Source organism: Arachis ipaensis, chromosome B09 (genome assembly GCF_000816755.2).
Source record: "Arachis ipaensis cultivar K30076 chromosome B09, Araip1.1, whole genome shotgun sequence".
Classification (NCBI taxonomy): Eukaryota; Viridiplantae; Streptophyta; class Magnoliopsida; order Fabales; family Fabaceae; genus Arachis; species Arachis ipaensis.
The window spans coordinates 141,156,490-141,174,554 of NC_029793.2; the positions used below are offsets into that span (position 1 = coordinate 141,156,490).

General features: G+C 35.5%; 6 protein-coding genes and 1 long non-coding RNA gene across 9 annotated transcripts; 6 read left to right on the forward strand and 1 right to left on the reverse strand.

Annotated features, from left to right (window-relative positions):
* Window positions 623-2,569, forward strand: LOC107617594 (F-box protein At2g39490). Its single transcript, XM_016319392.2, has 3 exons — window positions 623-1,619; window positions 1,859-2,017; window positions 2,113-2,569. Exons 1-3 carry the CDS (start codon window positions 774-776, stop codon window positions 2,332-2,334), a joined length of 1,227 nt encoding a protein of 408 aa, XP_016174878.1. The 5' UTR covers window positions 623-773; the 3' UTR covers window positions 2,335-2,569.
* Window positions 3,353-5,601, forward strand: LOC107617593 (protein gar2). The gene is made up of 4 exons (XM_016319391.2): window positions 3,353-3,974; window positions 4,150-4,321; window positions 4,605-4,651; window positions 4,745-5,601. The coding sequence occupies exons 1-4, from the start codon at window positions 3,463-3,465 to the stop codon at window positions 5,265-5,267; spliced, it is 1,254 nt and encodes a 417-aa protein (XP_016174877.1). The 5' UTR covers window positions 3,353-3,462; the 3' UTR covers window positions 5,268-5,601.
* Window positions 6,311-8,123, forward strand: LOC107616227 (circumsporozoite protein-like). The gene has a single exon (XM_016318213.2). It carries the CDS (start codon window positions 7,080-7,082, stop codon window positions 8,121-8,123), a length of 1,044 nt encoding a protein of 347 aa, XP_016173699.1. The 5' UTR covers window positions 6,311-7,079.
* Window positions 9,048-11,730, reverse strand: LOC110266383. Its single transcript, XR_002353705.1, has 3 exons — window positions 11,475-11,730; window positions 10,951-11,122; window positions 9,048-9,224 (listed from the first exon to the last, which is right to left on the reverse strand). It is a non-coding gene; the product is annotated as an uncharacterized LOC110266383 (long non-coding RNA).
* Window positions 10,923-12,250, forward strand: LOC107617596. Its single transcript, XM_016319394.2, has 3 exons — window positions 10,923-11,115; window positions 11,213-11,282; window positions 11,352-12,250. Exons 1-3 carry the CDS (start codon window positions 10,968-10,970, stop codon window positions 11,803-11,805), a joined length of 672 nt encoding a protein of 223 aa, XP_016174880.1. The 5' UTR covers window positions 10,923-10,967; the 3' UTR covers window positions 11,806-12,250.
* On the forward strand, window positions 11,774-15,288 carry LOC107617595 (protein ALP1-like). Of its 3 annotated transcripts, none has more exons than XM_016319393.2 (3): window positions 11,774-11,903; window positions 12,575-12,781; window positions 13,943-15,288. In XM_016319393.2, the coding sequence occupies exons 2-3, from the start codon at window positions 12,658-12,660 to the stop codon at window positions 14,986-14,988; spliced, it is 1,170 nt and encodes a 389-aa protein (XP_016174879.1). In that variant the 5' UTR covers window positions 11,774-11,903; window positions 12,575-12,657; the 3' UTR covers window positions 14,989-15,288. The 3 variants fall into 3 exon arrangements, with proteins under 3 accessions (XP_016174879.1, XP_020966577.1, XP_020966576.1); XM_021110917.1 differs by lacking the exon at window positions 11,774-11,903 and adding an exon at window positions 13,030-13,191 and having other exon boundaries at window positions 12,673-12,781; XM_021110918.1 differs by lacking the exon at window positions 12,575-12,781.
* On the forward strand, window positions 16,594-17,182 carry LOC107616832. Its single transcript, XM_016318748.2, has one exon. The coding sequence runs from the start codon at window positions 16,701-16,703 to the stop codon at window positions 16,869-16,871; it is 171 nt and encodes a 56-aa protein (XP_016174234.1). The 5' UTR covers window positions 16,594-16,700; the 3' UTR covers window positions 16,872-17,182.

The following is an 18,065-nucleotide window of genomic DNA, read 5'->3' on the forward strand; positions in this document are numbered from 1 at the left end:
AAAGTACAATATATTTTTATATAAGTTTTTTTTAAGTTAGCTTGTGACTTTAATAATTAGACTCGGTTATTAATGAGTCAGATCATAAATCGAACTCAATTTAACTTATACTTGAATTCGGCTCAACTCAATTCAAGACCAAATGTGGCATTATTTGATTAAATTAAAATCGTATTGCTTCATGAACACGTTTTCAAAGGCAGTGACAATATAATGAATATATTAATTAATTGGAAACACACAATCTTAACTCTTAACTTACGTCAAAGAGCAAGAGTTTTAAAACCTTCTTGGGTCGCACAAGAGAAAAATAAAATACACTTAATCTCACTTTCAAGTGACTTGGATTGTTAATTGGAAAAACAGGGGCTGCTATCCCTAGTTATGGAACCCAGGCTATTAAAAGAATATAGAAATATATGTTAATCCATCCAAGAAATATAAACATAAAAAAAAAAAAAAAAACAAATGGCGGAATAACAAGTATTATTTTCAAAGTCTCAAACATCAAGTTGAAGTAACTCAATGTAAAAAATGTTGAAAAGTTGATATTTGAAACAAAATAATTCAGCCTCATTAAATTGTTAAATATATTGAATTTAGAAATAACTTGAAAAGGCATACATAGACTTGGTCCAAAAAGTTGAATTCAACAAAATCCAATACCAACAGATATTTAAAAACAAGTAGTACCTAGGCATAGCCGCATAACCGGTTCATTATTAATATCCACAAAAGAGTTTGTTGTGATCTTAAATCAATAGATTCCATCCATGGAAGTTACTACTACTACTACTAGTATAGAGGGTATGTTCAGCACTTTTCCAGATGAAATTCTAGGCAGCATAGTTTCATTTCTGCCAAAAGAATCTGCACTTGAAACCAGTCTCATTTCCAAAAGATGGAGACAACTCTGGAACCAAGTTCTTCTTGCACATGGATCCTTACATGATATTACTGCCGTCCTTGCCAAATTCCTGGCCAATTTTGAGGAGCATGATCCATTGAAGCATCCGAGGAAGCTACACTTTCACTATGTTCATCATCAAGAACAAGAAGAAGATAGTGTTATGTTGGCAACTATTGCAACCAACAGTAAACTCCTTCTTGATTTCTCTGTTTCTGATGATATTAATCACAAAGAACTCGAAGCGCGCTACGATCTTCAGCTTATAATGCCACAAAAACATGTTCCATCATCACCATCATCATCCACTTTCTTGGTGAAAACACTTCATTTGAAATCAGTGAGGGATTTGACAAGTGTGGTAGTTTCTTCTATTGTTTCGAATTTGGAGCACCTTGAGAACTTGGTAATCAGTGATTGCAGTGGATTGAAGTCTTTGTTGATTGAGTCTGAATCCAAGCTTCACAAGTTGAGCATCTTAGATTGCCTGCACCTCAAGTATCTCCATCTAAGAACTTCTAAGCTTAAATCTTTCAGATACCGCGGTCTTCTTCCTCGGATTTGGCCAGAATCACACTTCAACTTGACTCATGCCAAGCTTGATTTCAGGCTAGGTCCAATTAGCAGTGACTTCAGGTCAGAAGATTTCGATGAATCGCTATTAACCATAAAGAATTCCGAAGTTCTTACTCTATGTCAATGGACTTTTGAGGTATTTTCTTTAACTTCTTATCACATCTTGTTTTATGCATTTAGTGTTTGTTTGAACAGTGCTTATTATTATATCGAATAAAAATAGTTGCATCTATTATATAGAATCAGGCATATGGTTCCTGAAAGTATTCAAATTCCTGAGAATCTTATATTATAAAATCATTCTTCTGACCACACGTAAGGCGATGTTAATCAAATAAAACCAACAACTCAATGTCCAAGATGGTTTTGTTGTAGGCACTGATATGGCCATCAATTTCTCCTTCAAGTTGTAACTTCATATTCTACAAATTAAAGGAGTTGTGTTGGATTGGAAGTCATAAGGATGAAAACAGCATCAATGCCTTAGTCTCCTTCTTGAAATTATGCCCTGCCTTGGAGCAACTTTCTTTTAAGGTATGTTAATTAATTGACTAATTAATGAATCATTTCTTAATATTATTGCCTTAATTTTTTTTTGGTAGTATCTCTCATAACTGTTTTGAATACAGATTGATCCTAAGAGCTATTCATATTGGGGTTCAAGAACAAAGTTCTCATGCTTTAAGCAAGCAACTAAGTACAAGGAACTGCAACATCTAAAGCTGATAAGGTTAATGGGATTTACAAATAGAGTGGAGGAAATATCAGTAGCAAAAAGATTAGTTGGACTAGTAGCCATGAGTGGAAAGGTTCCAAAGATAGAGGCATCAGATGGGACTCACATAGAGTAAGGATGATATAGACAAGTCAAGTTTCTAAGGTTGAGATGGTCCATGGTTTTTGTAGAATTGAATTGAATACATGTGATAAGGCTGCAGTTTTGAGCCGTACAATTAAACAGCTTGTAGGTGGCACCACCATATCCCTGTACATGATGTTTTTTCCTGAAAGGAAGTTAATGCTTGAGACAACAATGCTTTTCAGTTTTCACTCATTGAATTGTCTGTTCCAGTGTTTTGTTTCTCCTATTGCCATTCACTATATTTGTAGTAATGTGATAACATGCATAGCTGTTCTTTTGAACAAAGCCAAATTACTTTTTGTAAAGCCGACTTCCTGATCTTACATGTCTACCACTGGCTAAAAAAAACAGTAATAAACAGGTAAATTCTTAAAAGATGATGTGACGAAAATAAGTAATTGTCTAAAGAAATTTATTTTATTTTATTTTATTTATTTATTTATTTATTTTTTTGGCTGAAGAATTTTTTTTGTCGGTTAACTCATGAAGAAATTTATTTGATCTATGATAAAATGGGATAGAGAGTTAAAAAGGGCTGAGCCCAAGACCAAAAAGAAAAGTCTAGACAAAAATATTGACCAGTACTAGATTACTTTTTACACGCAATGGATATGTGCCTTTGCGTAAAATTAATAAATTATGTCACCAAAAAAAAATTAATAAATCAACTTCCATGGGTATCCTTAACTACCTACTAGTGAATCTCATAATAAGGTAGCTGAGATACCAAATTTCATATCTGAGATAATACATAAAATTAAAATTTCATAAGGTTTCCAACATTTCCATGGTTTTCTTTTTTTGGACGGAACATTTCCATAGGGTTACAAGATGTGCTCTTTATCATATTGGGTGTCTCTTTTTCGCTTAATTTTCAACGGCCCAAATTAAGCATCTCCTCGTCCTTAGCAATTTTTGTTTACAAATAAAACCCAAACCAAATAAGAAAAAACATGAAGCCCAAAATTATACGGCGTCGTTTGGGTTAAATTAAACATCGTCTTCCCCAAAACAAGGGAGAAAACCTGGAAAGAGAAGAGAAGAAACCCTTTGTTTCGCGGCGTGAGCGTTGCAAAGGTTGAAGCTTTTCATCTGAGAGAAGAGAAGAGAAGAGAAGATGGTTCTATCAAACAAGAAGCTGAAGCAGAAGCTTAGAGCTGCATTGGCCAAACAGCAAAGCAACTCTGATGTAGTTGGTGTTGATGCCCCTTCTTCTTCTTCTCCTTCTTCTCATTCTCTCAAAACTCTTCTTGACTCTTCTGCCCACAAGCCCGTATTATCCAAGAGAGAGAAACGCCGAAAGCTTCGATCTTTGGAACACCCTCCAGCTGAGGCTTCTCCAAAAGCTGCCCATGAAGTTGAAGGAAGCAACAAGGAAAATGGCTCAGAGGGTTTGGGCAGTAAGAAGAAGAATAAGAAGAGGAAGGTAAAGGATGATGCTGATGTTGCAACTGAAGCTCCCAATGATGCTGAGAAATCGACGAACAAGAAGAAGAAGAAGAAGCAGAAGCAGCAGAAGAAGAAAAAGAAGACCAAAACGGTGGAGCAAAACAATTCCAATCATGAAGGGGAAGTGCCACAAGCTACAGTGTTGAATGAGAGTAGTAATAATACTAATGCTAATAGCAGGTAATATAGCTTTTAATACTTTTATTGTAGAAGGCTAGCTGATAACAATGCAATGGTTGGATTTGTTTTCAGTAATATTGTTGTAGGAGTGTGATTATACGCTGAAACAATTTTGCCCTTTTTTTTCTTTTATTTATTTATTGTTGACTCTTTATCTGTTGGGTGATATTTTCAGTCAAGATGGTTGTGATGATCCTACAAAGGTTTATGTGGGGGGAATTCCCTATTACTCAACCGAGGATGATATTCGAAGTTATTTTGAGAGCTGTGGCACCATAACTGAAGTTGATTGCATGTGTTTTCCTGAGAGTGGCAAGTTTAGAGGGATTGCCATTATTAGTTTTAAGGTCAGTACTAATCACTTAAGCACTCTCCATTTCATTGTGTTTCAAGTTTAATCAACGGATTTTCGTTTGAGCTTCCTTGTATAGTAAGGTTAATTGCAACGGCACTTTACTGATTTTAAGATGCCTATGGCATCCATTTTATCAGAAAGCTAAAGTAGGAGTGCATATTAGTTCTCATTCAATCTGTAGATTTGTCATTTAAAAGTTTATAGTCACTTAACTAACAAACAATTTCAAGAGTTGATCATAACTTGCTATGATTTCTATGCTGTTATTCTTGCAGACAGAAGCAGCAGCAAAACGTGCATTGGCTCTTGATGGAGCTGACATGTTAGTAACTGCCAGTTTTTCTCTTCTAGAAGGATGATTTTACCACTCTTGCCCTTCTCATGTAATGCTCATAAGACTTTTCTTGTATAACAGGGGAGGACTCTTTCTTAAAATCCAGCCATACAAAGCAACTCGAGTCAATAAAATATCAGATTTTGCTCCAAAGATCATGGAAGGATACAATAGAACATATGTTGGGAATTTGTCATGGGATATAACCGAGGAAGAACTCAGAAAATTCTTCTCGAATTGCAACATAGCTTCGCTGCGATTTGGTATGGACAAGGATACTGGAGAATTTCGAGGGTATGCGCATGTGGATTTCAGTGATAGTCAGTCACTAAAAACAGCTCTTACAATGGACCAAAAGTTTTTGTCCGGGAGACCTGTCAGGATAAGTTGCGCAGTTCCTTTGAAGAAGAAACCAACAACGCATACAACCGCTGTGACTACAACTACAACTACAAGTAATGGGGTTGATGGCAAGAAATCAACTTCCACTGTTTCCGCTGTAAGTGGCAAGATAAAGAGGAGGACATGCTATGAGTGTGGCGAAAAAGGACATCTTTCATCAGACTGCCCAAAGAAACAAACTACGGATCCAGCTTCAACCTGAAGGATGCTGTAAACCCGACATGTAGTTCTTCTTTACTTGTTTCTTCTAGTGAACAGTTTGGTTGCTTTTGTTGTTCTTTATAATTTTTTTATTTTTAATCTAAAAGAAATATAGGGCAGCTCTATAATTAAACAAGTTAGCAGTTTCCTCCATTGGGCATCAATTTTTTCCCTCTAAAATGAGAAAGCTCTTTGTCTTTCATATGAACAGCCAAAAGAATGTGAAAAATAGCAAAGAAGTTCCGAAATCATTAGTGAAGAATGTCCTTTGATGTGGTAGCAGATAGTAGTAGAGTAGTAATAATAGTGGTATGTGATTTTCTTAAGAATCAGGCATTTATGTAAGTCTTTGTTTTTGTTATACCTTAACTTGGTGGTATTCGGTTACAAGTCATGAGTAATTTCTTAACTTGAAAAGAAAATCCTCACAATAACAGTCATGGCAACTGCTGGGACGCCAAAGCATCATCACAGATTTACAGTATGTTCGTTTCATGGTTGTGCCTTGGACCCAAATCCCAATACTGTTTTTTTCATGGATTCCTCCTTATAGCACCCCTGCCATTTTTTTTTCCTTCCCGTCATGATTGGATATCAAGAAGATAGACGAAACTTAATTATTATATCAATGTACAATTTCCTGATATTATATGTTGGTATTACCTTTCATGATGCTTTTCTTAAGTGCTTGTGTTTGGAAGCTTATTAAAGCAAAATTTGATATCACCCTTCAGTGTTTCTACTTTCTTTCTTAAATTAGACACTGCCATTTTCTTTACTTTTGATAGGTTCATGAAATAGGAACAATAAATTTTCTCTACCATCATTACGGTTGCAGATTACTGATGTCTTAACAAATCTCTGATAACGACAAATGCTTCAATAAGAGAGCTTGGTACTAAATTCCTTAAGCTACATGCTTCGCTTTTATATTTTTCCACAATAATAATAAAGCAAAATCTGTTAAATAATTTGATAGGTTTAACTAAATTATAATTTAATAATTTTTAATTATTAATTTCACATAAAAATAATGACTAAAACCCCAAAGTGGTCCCTGAGATTGGGCGAGTTACCCATACTTGTCCCTGACTTTCAAAATTCACTAAAAGCATCCCTGACATTTTGCTCCGGGACCCATAGTTGCCCTTCAACCCTTTCCGGCGCCAAGTCAGCAAACGGAGGGGTGATCTGGCACCACCAATGCCACGCTGGAGCCAAGCGAAACGACGCAGTATCGATTTGGCGCCCAATGAAGAAGTAAACGACGTCGTTCATAAGCTCCATCCCTTGAAAACGGTTTGCCTTCAGTCCCATATTTGTTTGAACACTCTCACACTTCTTCTCCTCTCCTCCACGCTCAGTCTTCGTCATTCTCCCATCAATGGCAGCGACCTAGCTTCGTCTTCCCCATCTCCTCTATTGTCACACGTCATTTGAAGAGTTTGGTGTTCCTTAGTCAAGTGGTTTCTCTGTCTTCTGCGTTGTTGAAGGTATGTGTTGGTTGAAATAATTTTTGAATTTATTTCATGAATCAAATTATGATGAAGGTGTATGATTGTCTTGTTACTGTGTTGGGTTGTCCTAGAGTTTCATGGCTGCATTACCTTAAAGGATTGTGTTTAAGAATTTTTGTTAGGGCAAAGGGTTTGATGTGTATATGCTCTGTTTTTTGGCAATAAAACAGAGATTTTTTCAATAGTGGGTTAATGCATGGTGGTGACTGTGATATTAATGTATAGGGATTTTAATCGATGTTGAAGTCGTGTAATATGATGGTGTGAGTTTTAATGGTTTTGCTTTGTTGGTGCAGATGGATGTGTTGTTGGATATAATGTTTCATCATGGAGGAAACTTTGAGAAAGATGATGAAGGAAAACTGAGATATACCCCTGATAACTTAACCTGCCTAGGTGATCTGGATGAGGATACCTTGGACATTTTCTTCATAAGGAATTATTACAAGGAGTTAGGCTATGACAAGATCCTTCATTGTTGGTGGCTAGTTCCCGGGAGGACGTTAGAAACTGGATTAAGGAATCTAAACAGTGACAATGAGCTTAGAGAGATGTGTTTCCTTGCTCACAAGAATAATGGATTGGTGGATGTGTATTTTGAACATGGGGTGTCATCTCCAGATTATTTACAAGATGAGGAGGAAAAGGCTGGCATGGATGCAAAAGAAGAAGGTGCCATGGTCACTCCTAATGACAAAGTGAGGAATCCCAACAGTGAATCCCCCCAAGACAAGGCAACGCCTGTCAACACCATTGACATCCCGAACCCTCAAATTAATCCGACTCCTCCTAGTAATCCAACACCTCTAACTATGCCAGAATCTGTCACGAATCCAAAACCTCCAAGTCAGGAGAAGCCTCTTCCCAATCCAAATGATCAATCACAGGCAAAGCCTGCTACTTATCAAAAGCCAAAACCTCCCACTAATCCACAGCCGAAGCCTCCTACTAATCAATTTGCAAAGCCTCCTACTAATCCACAGCCAAAGCCTCCTACACATCAAAAGCCAAAGCCTCCTACTACTTCAAAGTCGAAGCCTCCTACCAAGCCAATTCTCCCCAAAAGTGTGCCAACTGCAACATCTAACTCCACACTAAAATCCACCTTGAAGAAGAAAACGACAACAACCACCCCTAATTTTAGGCCTTGTACGAGGAGTGTTGCTAAGGGAAAGGCGGTGTTGCAAGCAGGACAGGAGGGAGGTGATGCACTATGGTCTGATTCATATGATAGTGACGAAGATAGTTTGTATGAGCCAAGGATCGAAGATAGTTCTTCGTCTGATGATGATGATTATGATAATGATGTTTGTGGCCAAGCCAATCATTACTTTGCTTGAAGGTGTGAGAATGTTTGTCATGAGAACAATAGCTAAGAACAAGGTAAAATTAGCTAATCATGTGGGTAAGTTACCGCCAGTAATTCACAGTCGTCTGGAAAAAGTGAGAAAAGAGTCAAAACATTGGCACCCAATATGGACAGGTGATACTGGTTATGAGAAATTTGAGGTACACGGTTACCCAGCCAACCATGTTGTTGATCTAGAAAAACACCTATGCACATGTCAATTTTGGATGCTGACAGGTGGATTTTATTTTGTCCAATGTAACATTCATTCATATATTACTACCTAACACTAAGTACTAAATTGATTCATTCCTGTTTCGGATGTAGGAATACCCTGTGTGCATGCATGTGCTGCACTAGCTAGGGTGAACAAGAATCCAGAGGATTTTTGCCACAAACTAGTTACTATGGACTCATATAGGGAGACATATCAGCATCATATTAATCCCATTCCTGGGCAGACTTTCTGGGAGGTTTCAGAATCTCTTAAGCCCCAACCTCCAAAGATTAAGAGGGGTCCAGGTAAGTTACAACAAAAAAGGCGGATAGGCACAGATGAAGCTAAGGGTGGCTCGAAGAAATCCAAACCCACTTCCACCAAGGACAACACAAACCTAAAGAGGCAGCTTGCACCATTCACATGCAGCTACTGTGGGGAAAAAGGACACATAAAGAGGGGTTGTAAAAAGAAAAAACTAGCAGATGCTGCTACAAAAGCCAAAGCTGCTGCTGCTGCACAAGCAAAAGCTGCTGCTAAGAATACAACTAGAGCTGAAAATAATGTTGTTGAAGATGGTCAGAATGCTGCTAAACCTGACCCCAATGCTGAACCTGATCCGAATGCCACTGATGATGCCAATGTTGGTAAAGATGCTCCGGCTGATGATGATGACACTAATGTCCAACCAGTCAACCACAAACAATAATTTGATCATAAGCTTTTGACTCCTAACATCCGATTCTAATTTTCCAGCCTCCAACCTTCTGTCATCTTCTGCTCTTCATTATAGTTAAGACTTTCTGATTTTGCAGGGACAGCCTCTTGCCCAGCATCTGCCCAAACAAACAAACCACACCATCTTTTACCAATTGTCTGCAGTCAACGAATGTTTCAATAACCAAATTAGAAGTTGGAGAAGGAATGAAAAATCAGGAAAAATCAACAATTACAGCTAACATTATAATTTGGACATCCAAAAAAGGGCTTATTTGGGTTGGAATGTGTCCCAGACCACCGGAGCACAGGTCGGCAGCCGCAACCACACCATTCTGGTACACGCGTAGCCCTACTACGATTTTGGGTCTTCGCCCTGTATCCATTGCTTGTTGACCGTATCGAGCTCCCACTGGCTTGCCCTTCACCTCCAAACATTGCTTCAGAGCTTCAATGGTGGTCCAGAATTATATTACGAAGGAGAGAAGAAGAGATACTAGTTATAATAATGATTCTTAGGTTTTAGGGTTTTATTGGGACCAGGGACCACATTGGGTACAAAATTCAGATTTGCCACATCAGCTAGCCGTTGCTGGCTCCAGCGTGGCATTGGTGGTGCCAGATCACCCCTCCGTTTGCTGACTTGGCGTCGGAAAGGGTTGAAGGGCAACTATGGGTCCCGGAGCAAAATGTCAGGGATGCTTTTAGTGAATTTTGAAAGTCAGAGACAAGTATGGGTAACTCGCCCAATCTCAGGGACCACTTTGGGGTTTTAATCAAAAATAATTATATATGAGTTTTCACTTAATAATAATGCTTAAATGAATTTTTTGCTTTATCTATGTGCCCCGTTGAAGAATACTAGATAGGGCATGCCATGAGTGTGAGGAAAAACACCGTAGCTTCAAGTACAAGTTAAATTTCGGTTTGATAAAATGTTTATTTTTTAGAAATTTATAAAAATTAACTTTTGAAATACAGCTTTCCAAAAATTATTTATATATTTGATAAATTAAATTAAAAATAATTTTTAATAAGTTTAAACAACAATAATTATATTTAGTAAAATAATTTTTAAAATTTAAAAATAATATAATAGATAGAATTGTAAAAGTTAAATTTAAAAATTAATTAATGTATAAGATTGTATTAAATTTTTAAATTTTAAGTAATATATTTTTAAAAAATTGCAATCATAAATAGTCTTTTTAATTTACCAAACGTAAAATGTGAAGCTTAAAAGCACATTTCCAAAAAATGTTACCAAACTAAGTCTATATCTTGATTCACCCTAGTTAACATATTCACACAAATTTTTGTTTTTTTCATTTCTTATCTATCGCATTTAGTATTTAGTATAAAAATGAGAGAGACCAAATGTAGAAAAAATCACGGTTGATGTAGTCAAGTAGTAGTTGTTGGGAGGGATTTGTTGAGGAATGTGAAAGAACAGCCACCCTGTCTTCAAGCAAGAATATTAAAAAGTAATCACAGAGATACACACACAATTTTAGTTTGTGATTAATCATTATCATCTAATACTCTGTGTCTTGTGATATGTATTTTGTTATCTCAATAAAGAGTAAACATATAAGGTAGGTATGTTGGTCAATAGTGAGTACTAGTTTCCGCAGAATATGGTAATTGATTGGTTCCCTCCCTGATTGCAATTGTGAAGGTTTCACGGGAATAATTTTGACTTTCTATGAGCAACCTAATGAGAATTTTGTCCTCACTTTCACTTTGGTCGTCCGTGACCTAAGATTGGGACTCAGAGGGACATTTGCTATGTTTGTTACTTAGTATCAAGGCATAATATATATACATAATGCAGGAATTGGCTTATAAATCAATAATAATAGTATAATACGTTACATTACATTACCCTGTGCTTGCTTTCTGATGCTAGAAAGAATGGAAATGGTGGTTGAAGGCGAAGCAAGGATGAGAGCCGCAGTAGTAGTATACTATCTCTCCCGAAATGGCCAGCTGGAGCATCCACATCTCATGGAGGTTCCATTCTCTTCTTCTACACTCTTGTCTCTCAAAGGTACTAACTAACAACAAATTAAACAAAATCATTTAGCTAACCATGATAAATTAAAACGCATGCATTTCATAATTATTAGTTGTGACGTGATCATCAGATGTGCTAAACAGATTGACTTATCTCCGTGGAGAAGGAATGCGCAACATGTATTCTTGGTCCTCAAAAAGGTACTATTTAATTTCTTCCTAGAAAGCTACCAAAATTGCATCCAAAGTAACTGTAGTTAACATGTGCAGGAGTTACAGAAACGGATTTGTGTGGCAAGATTTGACAGAGAACGATTTCATTTACCCGACTAACGGCCACGATGAGTATGTTCTCAAAGGAACGCTACTCATTCAACCTTCTCACAGTCTCACCTCTTTTGACGACACGTTAAGCTCCGATGCCGATCATGCAGACTCGTCGTCTTCATCCACCACCGCCGTCAAGGTTTACAAGGCAAACGCATGCACCAATGCTGCTAATGCTTCCACTCAGACCGACAACAAGAACCAACTTGATGCGGTGAGTGATAATAATGACGGAATTTCAATTTCAATTTCTTGTTCTGGATCTGGATCTGGATCTGGTGATATAAGAAACCAGAAGACGGAGATTGATCGACCAAGCGGGAGGATGAAGGCTTCTGCTTCTGCACTTATGCATTTCATCAGGTGTCGATCTTCTTCAATGGATTATGCCAATTAAGGCCCAACTCACACACCTTCTCAAGGCCCAACTCATACTCTTATGTTATGCCCAATTACAAATGTAACGTAACCGTCTCTGATGTGATGCCCTCTAAGGTGTGTTTATTCAATTATTACATCACCAAAGCAAAAACCTTATATTATACAAGGCCACCTTCACATTCACGAATCACATGTTCAATCTCAACCTCTTATTCTGCTTCTATTCTATTCGTAGCTTTACTATAACTACTAAAAATCGATCATTTTATATTAGGAGAACTTATCTTGATAGAGTCTAGAAAAGAAACTAAAATTCAATACTTGGTCATAAAAATAATTTTATATTATTAGTCAATTACACATATAAATTTGTAGTGTTAACACAGAAAACAAATTTTCTCCTTTGGGAGTAGACTTTTTGAAACAAAAAAAAAAAAAAGAAAGAATAAATAAAGTGGTGTAAATAAGATTAATTGTAAGACCAGAAAAGAGGAAATGCTGAATTGTTCTTGTCCCTAAACCATAATGTGGAGTGGTTTGACTTACCTTCCACGTTTTTATTTTTATTTTTATTTTTATTGAGCACTAAATAATAACACCCTATTTTTCTTGATTATGAATTTATGATTCCCTTCTTCACCACCATTACATTATTATTATTCCGCGTCGCTCACGTATTATTTTCATTCTTTCTTTTCACCCTCTGCATAGCTTCATTCATCAGATGATTTTTTTTCCCTTCTTGATCAATGACCTCTTCTTCTCCTTGACTTGTCTTTTCTCAGTAACACCCGTTTGATTCTCTTATCCTTTCTTTCCATTATTGTTGTTGGGTTGTTACTGTTGGAACTGCTTTGTGTTTTGAATAATGGGTTCCATAAGAGGAATCAAGAAGAGGAAGAAGGCTGACAACAACAACAACGATGCCCCATTCCACTCCCAACTTCAACGCCCCTCCGATTGGTGGCACCTCTTCTCCCGCAGAATTTCAGGTCCCTATCTATCTCTTCTTCCTCTTTTTCAACCACCAATCTTCTTTAATTCTCTTAAACTACTACTCTCTCATTATTATTCTATACTATCACGCTAATTTTAGCTTTACTTTACTTATTCATATCGTATCCTAAACATGTTACTACTATTACTATTGCCGATAAAATGTAACCTTTCTTGTATTGTTCTTCAATAACTAAATAATACAAGCTCCTATTTTTTTATGTTATCACTTCCACTATTTCAGATTCTGTTTCTCCGAAATTTGAACTACATTTGTGGGATCCCAGTTGCCATCAGCATTATTGTTCTTCTTCTCCTTAGTTGTTATAAATAATTTGCAGTTATTTGCCATGTTCGCAGTGATTTTGCTAGGTGTCTCTTTTCTCCAATTATGCATACAATACAGGTTATGGGATTTCAAAGTTATACTTAAATTTAACAGCTTTTGACCAGAGTCATACATTCTAGATACTAGCTACTTACTTAAACTACTAGCTTATTTAATTGATTATAGAAGATAATTTAAAAAAAAAAAGTATATAGGTTATAGAGAAGCTGCTTGGTTGGATATGATAATATGCTTTTCATATTTTAAACTCCTTGGAGAAAATCAAAATCCTTCTACCTATAAGGGATAAATGGGAATGTAGAATGATGTCATTATGATTAAAATGCACTATTACTAATTAAAAAAAAAAAAAAACTTCTGAATATGGTTAACAGCACAAGATGTTTTGGAAGAAGAGTTATATCTTAAATGCAAAGAGATGAACCCTTTTTCAGGTTATCACCTTCATTCACTACTATCCTGATCCTCTTAAGCAAAATTCTGTCACAGAAAACTGAGGAGCTATTATTTGCTTGCACATATACTCTGATATTTATGGTTTCAACCCTGACTCACTTATTATCTTTTAGAGAAACTGATGTTAACCGTCTGTTTATAAAGAACATGAAAATTTGCTTCAATTTGGTTATCCTTGTGTTTATATATAGTAAAATCAAATCTGATAGTGCTTCTTCTGGCTTGTGGACTATCTCCTGCTTGTGTTGAAAAGCTGCTGCACAGTGCTAAACTTTCTTAGTCATTTAATGTAATATTATTTTAGTTGCGAAAACTGATTGTTATGCTTATGCTTCAACCTTTCTAATTTTAGGACCTTTATCACAATTTAAGGATTTAGACAAATTTGAATCTGTTTTCAAGATCTCAAGAAAGACATTCAATTATATATGTTCTCTTGTGGAAGAAGATATGCTGGCTAGATCATCAAATTGCACTGATTTAAAGGGCATACATTTGTCTTTGAATGACCAAGTAGCCATTGCTCTTAGGAGGCTTAGTTCTGGTGAGTCATTGCAAGCCGTTGGCGACTCGTTTGGGCTGAACCAGTCAACTGTTTCCCAGGTAACTTGGCGGTTTGTGGAAGCAATGGAAGAGAGAGGGCTACACCATCTTAGTTGGCCATCAACTGAAATCGAAATGGAAGAGATAAAGGCTCGATTTGAGAGCATACGAGGCCTTTCCAATTGTTGCGGCGCAGTTGACACCACACACATACTGATGACTTTGCCTGCCACAGATTCGGTGACCAATGTGTGGGTTGATCATGAGAAGAACTGTAGCATGATCTTGCAAGCCATTGTGGATCCGAATTTGAGATTTCGCGACATAGTTACCGGTTGGCCTGGTAGTCTGAGTGATGATCACGTGCTTCGAAGCTCTGCTTTCTTCAAACTTGCTGAAGAAGGAAAGAGGTTGAATGGAAAAAAGAAAATGCTCGAAGGAACAATGCTAAGGGAATACATAATTGGAGATACAGGATTTCCCCTTGTGCCATGGCTTCTTACACCTTACAAAGGCAAAGGCCTGTCGGATGTTCAGGTCGAGTTTAACAGACGGGTCGTCGCAACTCAAATGATAGCGAAAAGGGCATTGGCTAGGCTGAAGGAGATGTGGAAGATAATCCAAGGTGTGATGTGGAAGCCTGATAAGCACAAGTTACCAAGAATTATTCTTGTTTGCTGCATATTGCATAACATTGTTATTGATATGGAAGATGAAGTACTGCATGGCATGCCATTGTGCCATCAGCATGATTCCGGATATAAAGACCAAATTTGTGAATCTGCCGACAATTCTGCAGCTTCAAAAATCAGAGACAAGTTTTCTTCCTACTTATCAAGAAAAATGCCAAATTGAAAACATCATTTTTCCTGTGGTTGTTACAAATTACAATATATACTTATAGCTATATAAAACACCCTTTTACTCTCCCCTTCATGTTGGTTCACAATAAACTTTGACACCAACAAATTTTAGTTGCCTCAATTGTGAGTAGAAGAACGTAAATTCTGCTTTTAGTTGCTTGCTAGTGAATTATGTCTTAGATTATTCTATTTTCTTACTTTTTTTCTTTTCATTATTTCTCATATGGTACAATGTTATCTATATTTAGTATATTTTTGGGTAATAGAAAGGTTATGCAATTATTGGAGAGAGGAAATTTAGTGTATTTTTCACTGTGCTTAATTTTTAGTGAGGAAAAAAATATTTATATATGATGATAGGTTGAGAAGATTTAACGATCACATTATTTGTACCTATTTTATATTGAATTTTACATTTTGAAAATAATTAAATATTTACTTCTCCCACTATTGTAGTTAACCAGTCATTGCACTTGATTCCTTCATAAATGAAAAACCAATCTAAAAATACTTATTCATGTAAAATTATATAGAATAAAAAAAAAAAAGATGTCAATGAAGAGTCTATATTGTTTGTTCTGATATCAATCAGACGCGACAATTTAAATCTAATACTTTAACGTTTAAACTTCATTTAAAAAAGGACATGATTTAAAATATGAAAAAAAAAACATTTGGATATATTGCTAGAATAATAAAATTTTTTAATTGGAAAACATTTCATGCTTTAATTTCTGTGTATTACATAATATGATTATGCACTTGTTTTAATTTTATTAAGTTGATAGAAAAATATTTTTTATTTTTTAATGCGTTTAAAAAAAATTTTAGTAGTAAAAATGAAAATATATCTTTTTTAAAAAACTACCATTTATATCTTTTAAAAACAAAATTTTTTATTATTTTTAAAAAAAAATTCAACAAAAGATATTTTGTTGGGTGAGCACAGGTATCAGGTACCCGATTACCCGTCTGAATCCAAATCGAACCAATTAAATTAGTTCTGGAACCAACGGGTAATTGGGTCCAATCCAAAACAAACCGATGGGCTTTGTTAATGACTGGTTCGGGTATCAGTTTTGGGGTGCGAAATCCGAACCAACCCGTGAACCCGATCATATATTAATTAAATAAAAAAATAAAAAAATATATATGACTTTTCCATTAGACAAAGATTATTCACTATTAATATGTTTGGATTTTAATAAATTTAGTTTTTAATGTATTTAGTATTTAACATGTTTGGATTATTTCTATTGATATTACATGTTTATTGTACTTGTTAAACTTTTAAGATAAAAATTTGATTTTTTTTTTATGAATTTCAAGATCATCGAATATCCAATTACTCGAACCGAACCAATACGTTTTTAATCGATTTGGTTTGATTCGAATACTTATACAAAAAAACACAAATCCAAACCAAACCAAACCAAACTGATTATATTTTAATCGGTTTGATTCTAATTTTACCATGAATCCAAACCAGATCCGTGATCACCCTAGTTTTTTAGAAACTTGTCCAAATAAACCTTGACAGAATAGCCGGATTGGCTGGGGTAATTGGATTGATGAGGTAGGAAGCAAGGCCCAATTATCTGATGGGCTGAGTCCAACAAGAATAGTTTCAGCCATTCTGTCGAGTGCCGATTTCAATTCCCAATTGCGCAGAAGGCTAGGTTAGGGTTATTGAAGTTGAAAGAGATGGAGCTGAGAAATGTGGTGAAGGATAAGAAATTCTGGTTGGCGTCGTTGATAATAGTGTGGGCAGCTGGGCTCCAGGGACACATGATGTGGCTGCAGCGCCAAGAATCCTTCAAACACAAGTTCGGCGACCTCAACTCTCAAGACCATTCCGATCCACCAACCTCATAACTCGATTACTCCGTTCGTCTTTCTCTCTCTCTCTCTCTATCATAAATCTTAGCTTTTTCTGTTTCTCTGTTTATTACACAACGTAATAGTGTATTGTTTCGCCATATTCTAGTGTGTTCATAATTAATTAAGCTAAGCATGAGTAGAATCCCAAATTACTTGGCTCTGCTGTTTTTGCACATTACACAACTTGAATAGCCCCAATTTCATTGCCTGCAAAGGTTTAATTTGTACAATCCAACGCCATCTAACATTATACTATTTAATATAACAACAATAATAATAATAATAAATATAGTATGTTACCTGTTGATTAATAAATTGGATTTCATCTGCTCTGTGCATTCATAAAATTATATGTATTCAAAGATGTATGAAATTTGAGATTTCGGAGTGCTATATCTGTCAATATCATTCTAAACGTTTTTTTTTTTAAGTTAATGAGAAATGATATTAAATTTTTTTCAATGCACTATAAAAGATCATTCTTTTTTATCAATAAGTTTTATTACTAGAAATAAAAAAATAATTACATAAAAGTAGGATATATAGCATTGTTCTAACTTATTAGACGTACTTTCTATTTCTACATAGTAGCAAAGCAAAAAGAGCATGGTATGATACTATGATTAGCTTTTTTGTTTTTAGTATAGTATCTTACAAAATTAGATAGGAATAGCATAGATTGAATAGTAGTACTAGGAAATAAACGAGCCTAAATAAATAGCATTCTTTGTTTCCGAAAGTTGAGCCGAGTTTTGGATCGGTGGTAGGTGCAGTGGTACACTAACTGTCACTGTCCTAAGTCAGCAAGACCTTAAATTGGTAGCTGATCGGTTCCAAGTTTCACCATCAACTGCCTTTTTGTTATACGCCATAATATAATCTCTAAATATTGTGCGTATAAAAAAAAGTGGTAGGTATAGTTCAAATAACATAAATTTTTAATACTTACTTAAAGATGGTGGATTCGAGTCTCTCTATTTTTAGTAAAAAAAAATGATAAGCTAATTCCTTTCTTAAAAGAAAAAAAATAGAATGAAATGTACGTGAGAGCAATTCGAACTACTACACGATAAAAAAAATTGAACTGGCAATTATTCGAATAATACGAATTTATTTAATTATTTTTAATATTTTAAGTGTTATTATAGATATTTTAGTAATCTTATATTATATATTTATATTTAGACT

Bases quoted from the DNA above. Each gene is read 5' to 3' on its own strand.
- LOC107617594 (XM_016319392.2), top strand. From the start codon at position 774: ATGGAAGTTACTACTACTACTACTAGTATAGAGGGTATGTTCAGCACT. The intron at 1,620-1,858 runs GTATTTTCTTTA...GTTTTGTTGTAG, and splicing joins TATGTCAATGGACTTTTGAG to GCACTGATATGGCCATCAAT. The intron at 2,018-2,112 runs GTATGTTAATTA...TTTTGAATACAG, and splicing joins TGGAGCAACTTTCTTTTAAG to ATTGATCCTAAGAGCTATTC.
- LOC107617593 (XM_016319391.2), top strand. From the start codon at position 3,463: ATGGTTCTATCAAACAAGAAGCTGAAGCAGAAGCTTAGAGCTGCATTG. The intron at 3,975-4,149 runs GTAATATAGCTT...TGATATTTTCAG, and splicing joins AATACTAATGCTAATAGCAG to TCAAGATGGTTGTGATGATC. The intron at 4,322-4,604 runs GTCAGTACTAAT...TTATTCTTGCAG, and splicing joins TTGCCATTATTAGTTTTAAG to ACAGAAGCAGCAGCAAAACG.
- LOC107617595 (XM_016319393.2), top strand. From the start codon at position 12,658: ATGGGTTCCATAAGAGGAATCAAGAAGAGGAAGAAGGCTGACAACAAC. The intron at 12,782-13,942 runs GTCCCTATCTAT...TTCTAATTTTAG, and splicing joins CTTCTCCCGCAGAATTTCAG to GACCTTTATCACAATTTAAG.
- LOC107616832 (XM_016318748.2), top strand. From the start codon at position 16,701: ATGGAGCTGAGAAATGTGGTGAAGGATAAGAAATTCTGGTTGGCGTCG.
- LOC107617596 (XM_016319394.2), top strand. From the start codon at position 10,968: ATGCTAGAAAGAATGGAAATGGTGGTTGAAGGCGAAGCAAGGATGAGA. The intron at 11,116-11,212 runs GTACTAACTAAC...CGTGATCATCAG, and splicing joins TACACTCTTGTCTCTCAAAG to ATGTGCTAAACAGATTGACT. The intron at 11,283-11,351 runs GTACTATTTAAT...TAACATGTGCAG, and splicing joins TATTCTTGGTCCTCAAAAAG to GAGTTACAGAAACGGATTTG.
- LOC107616227 (XM_016318213.2), top strand. From the start codon at position 7,080: ATGGATGTGTTGTTGGATATAATGTTTCATCATGGAGGAAACTTTGAG.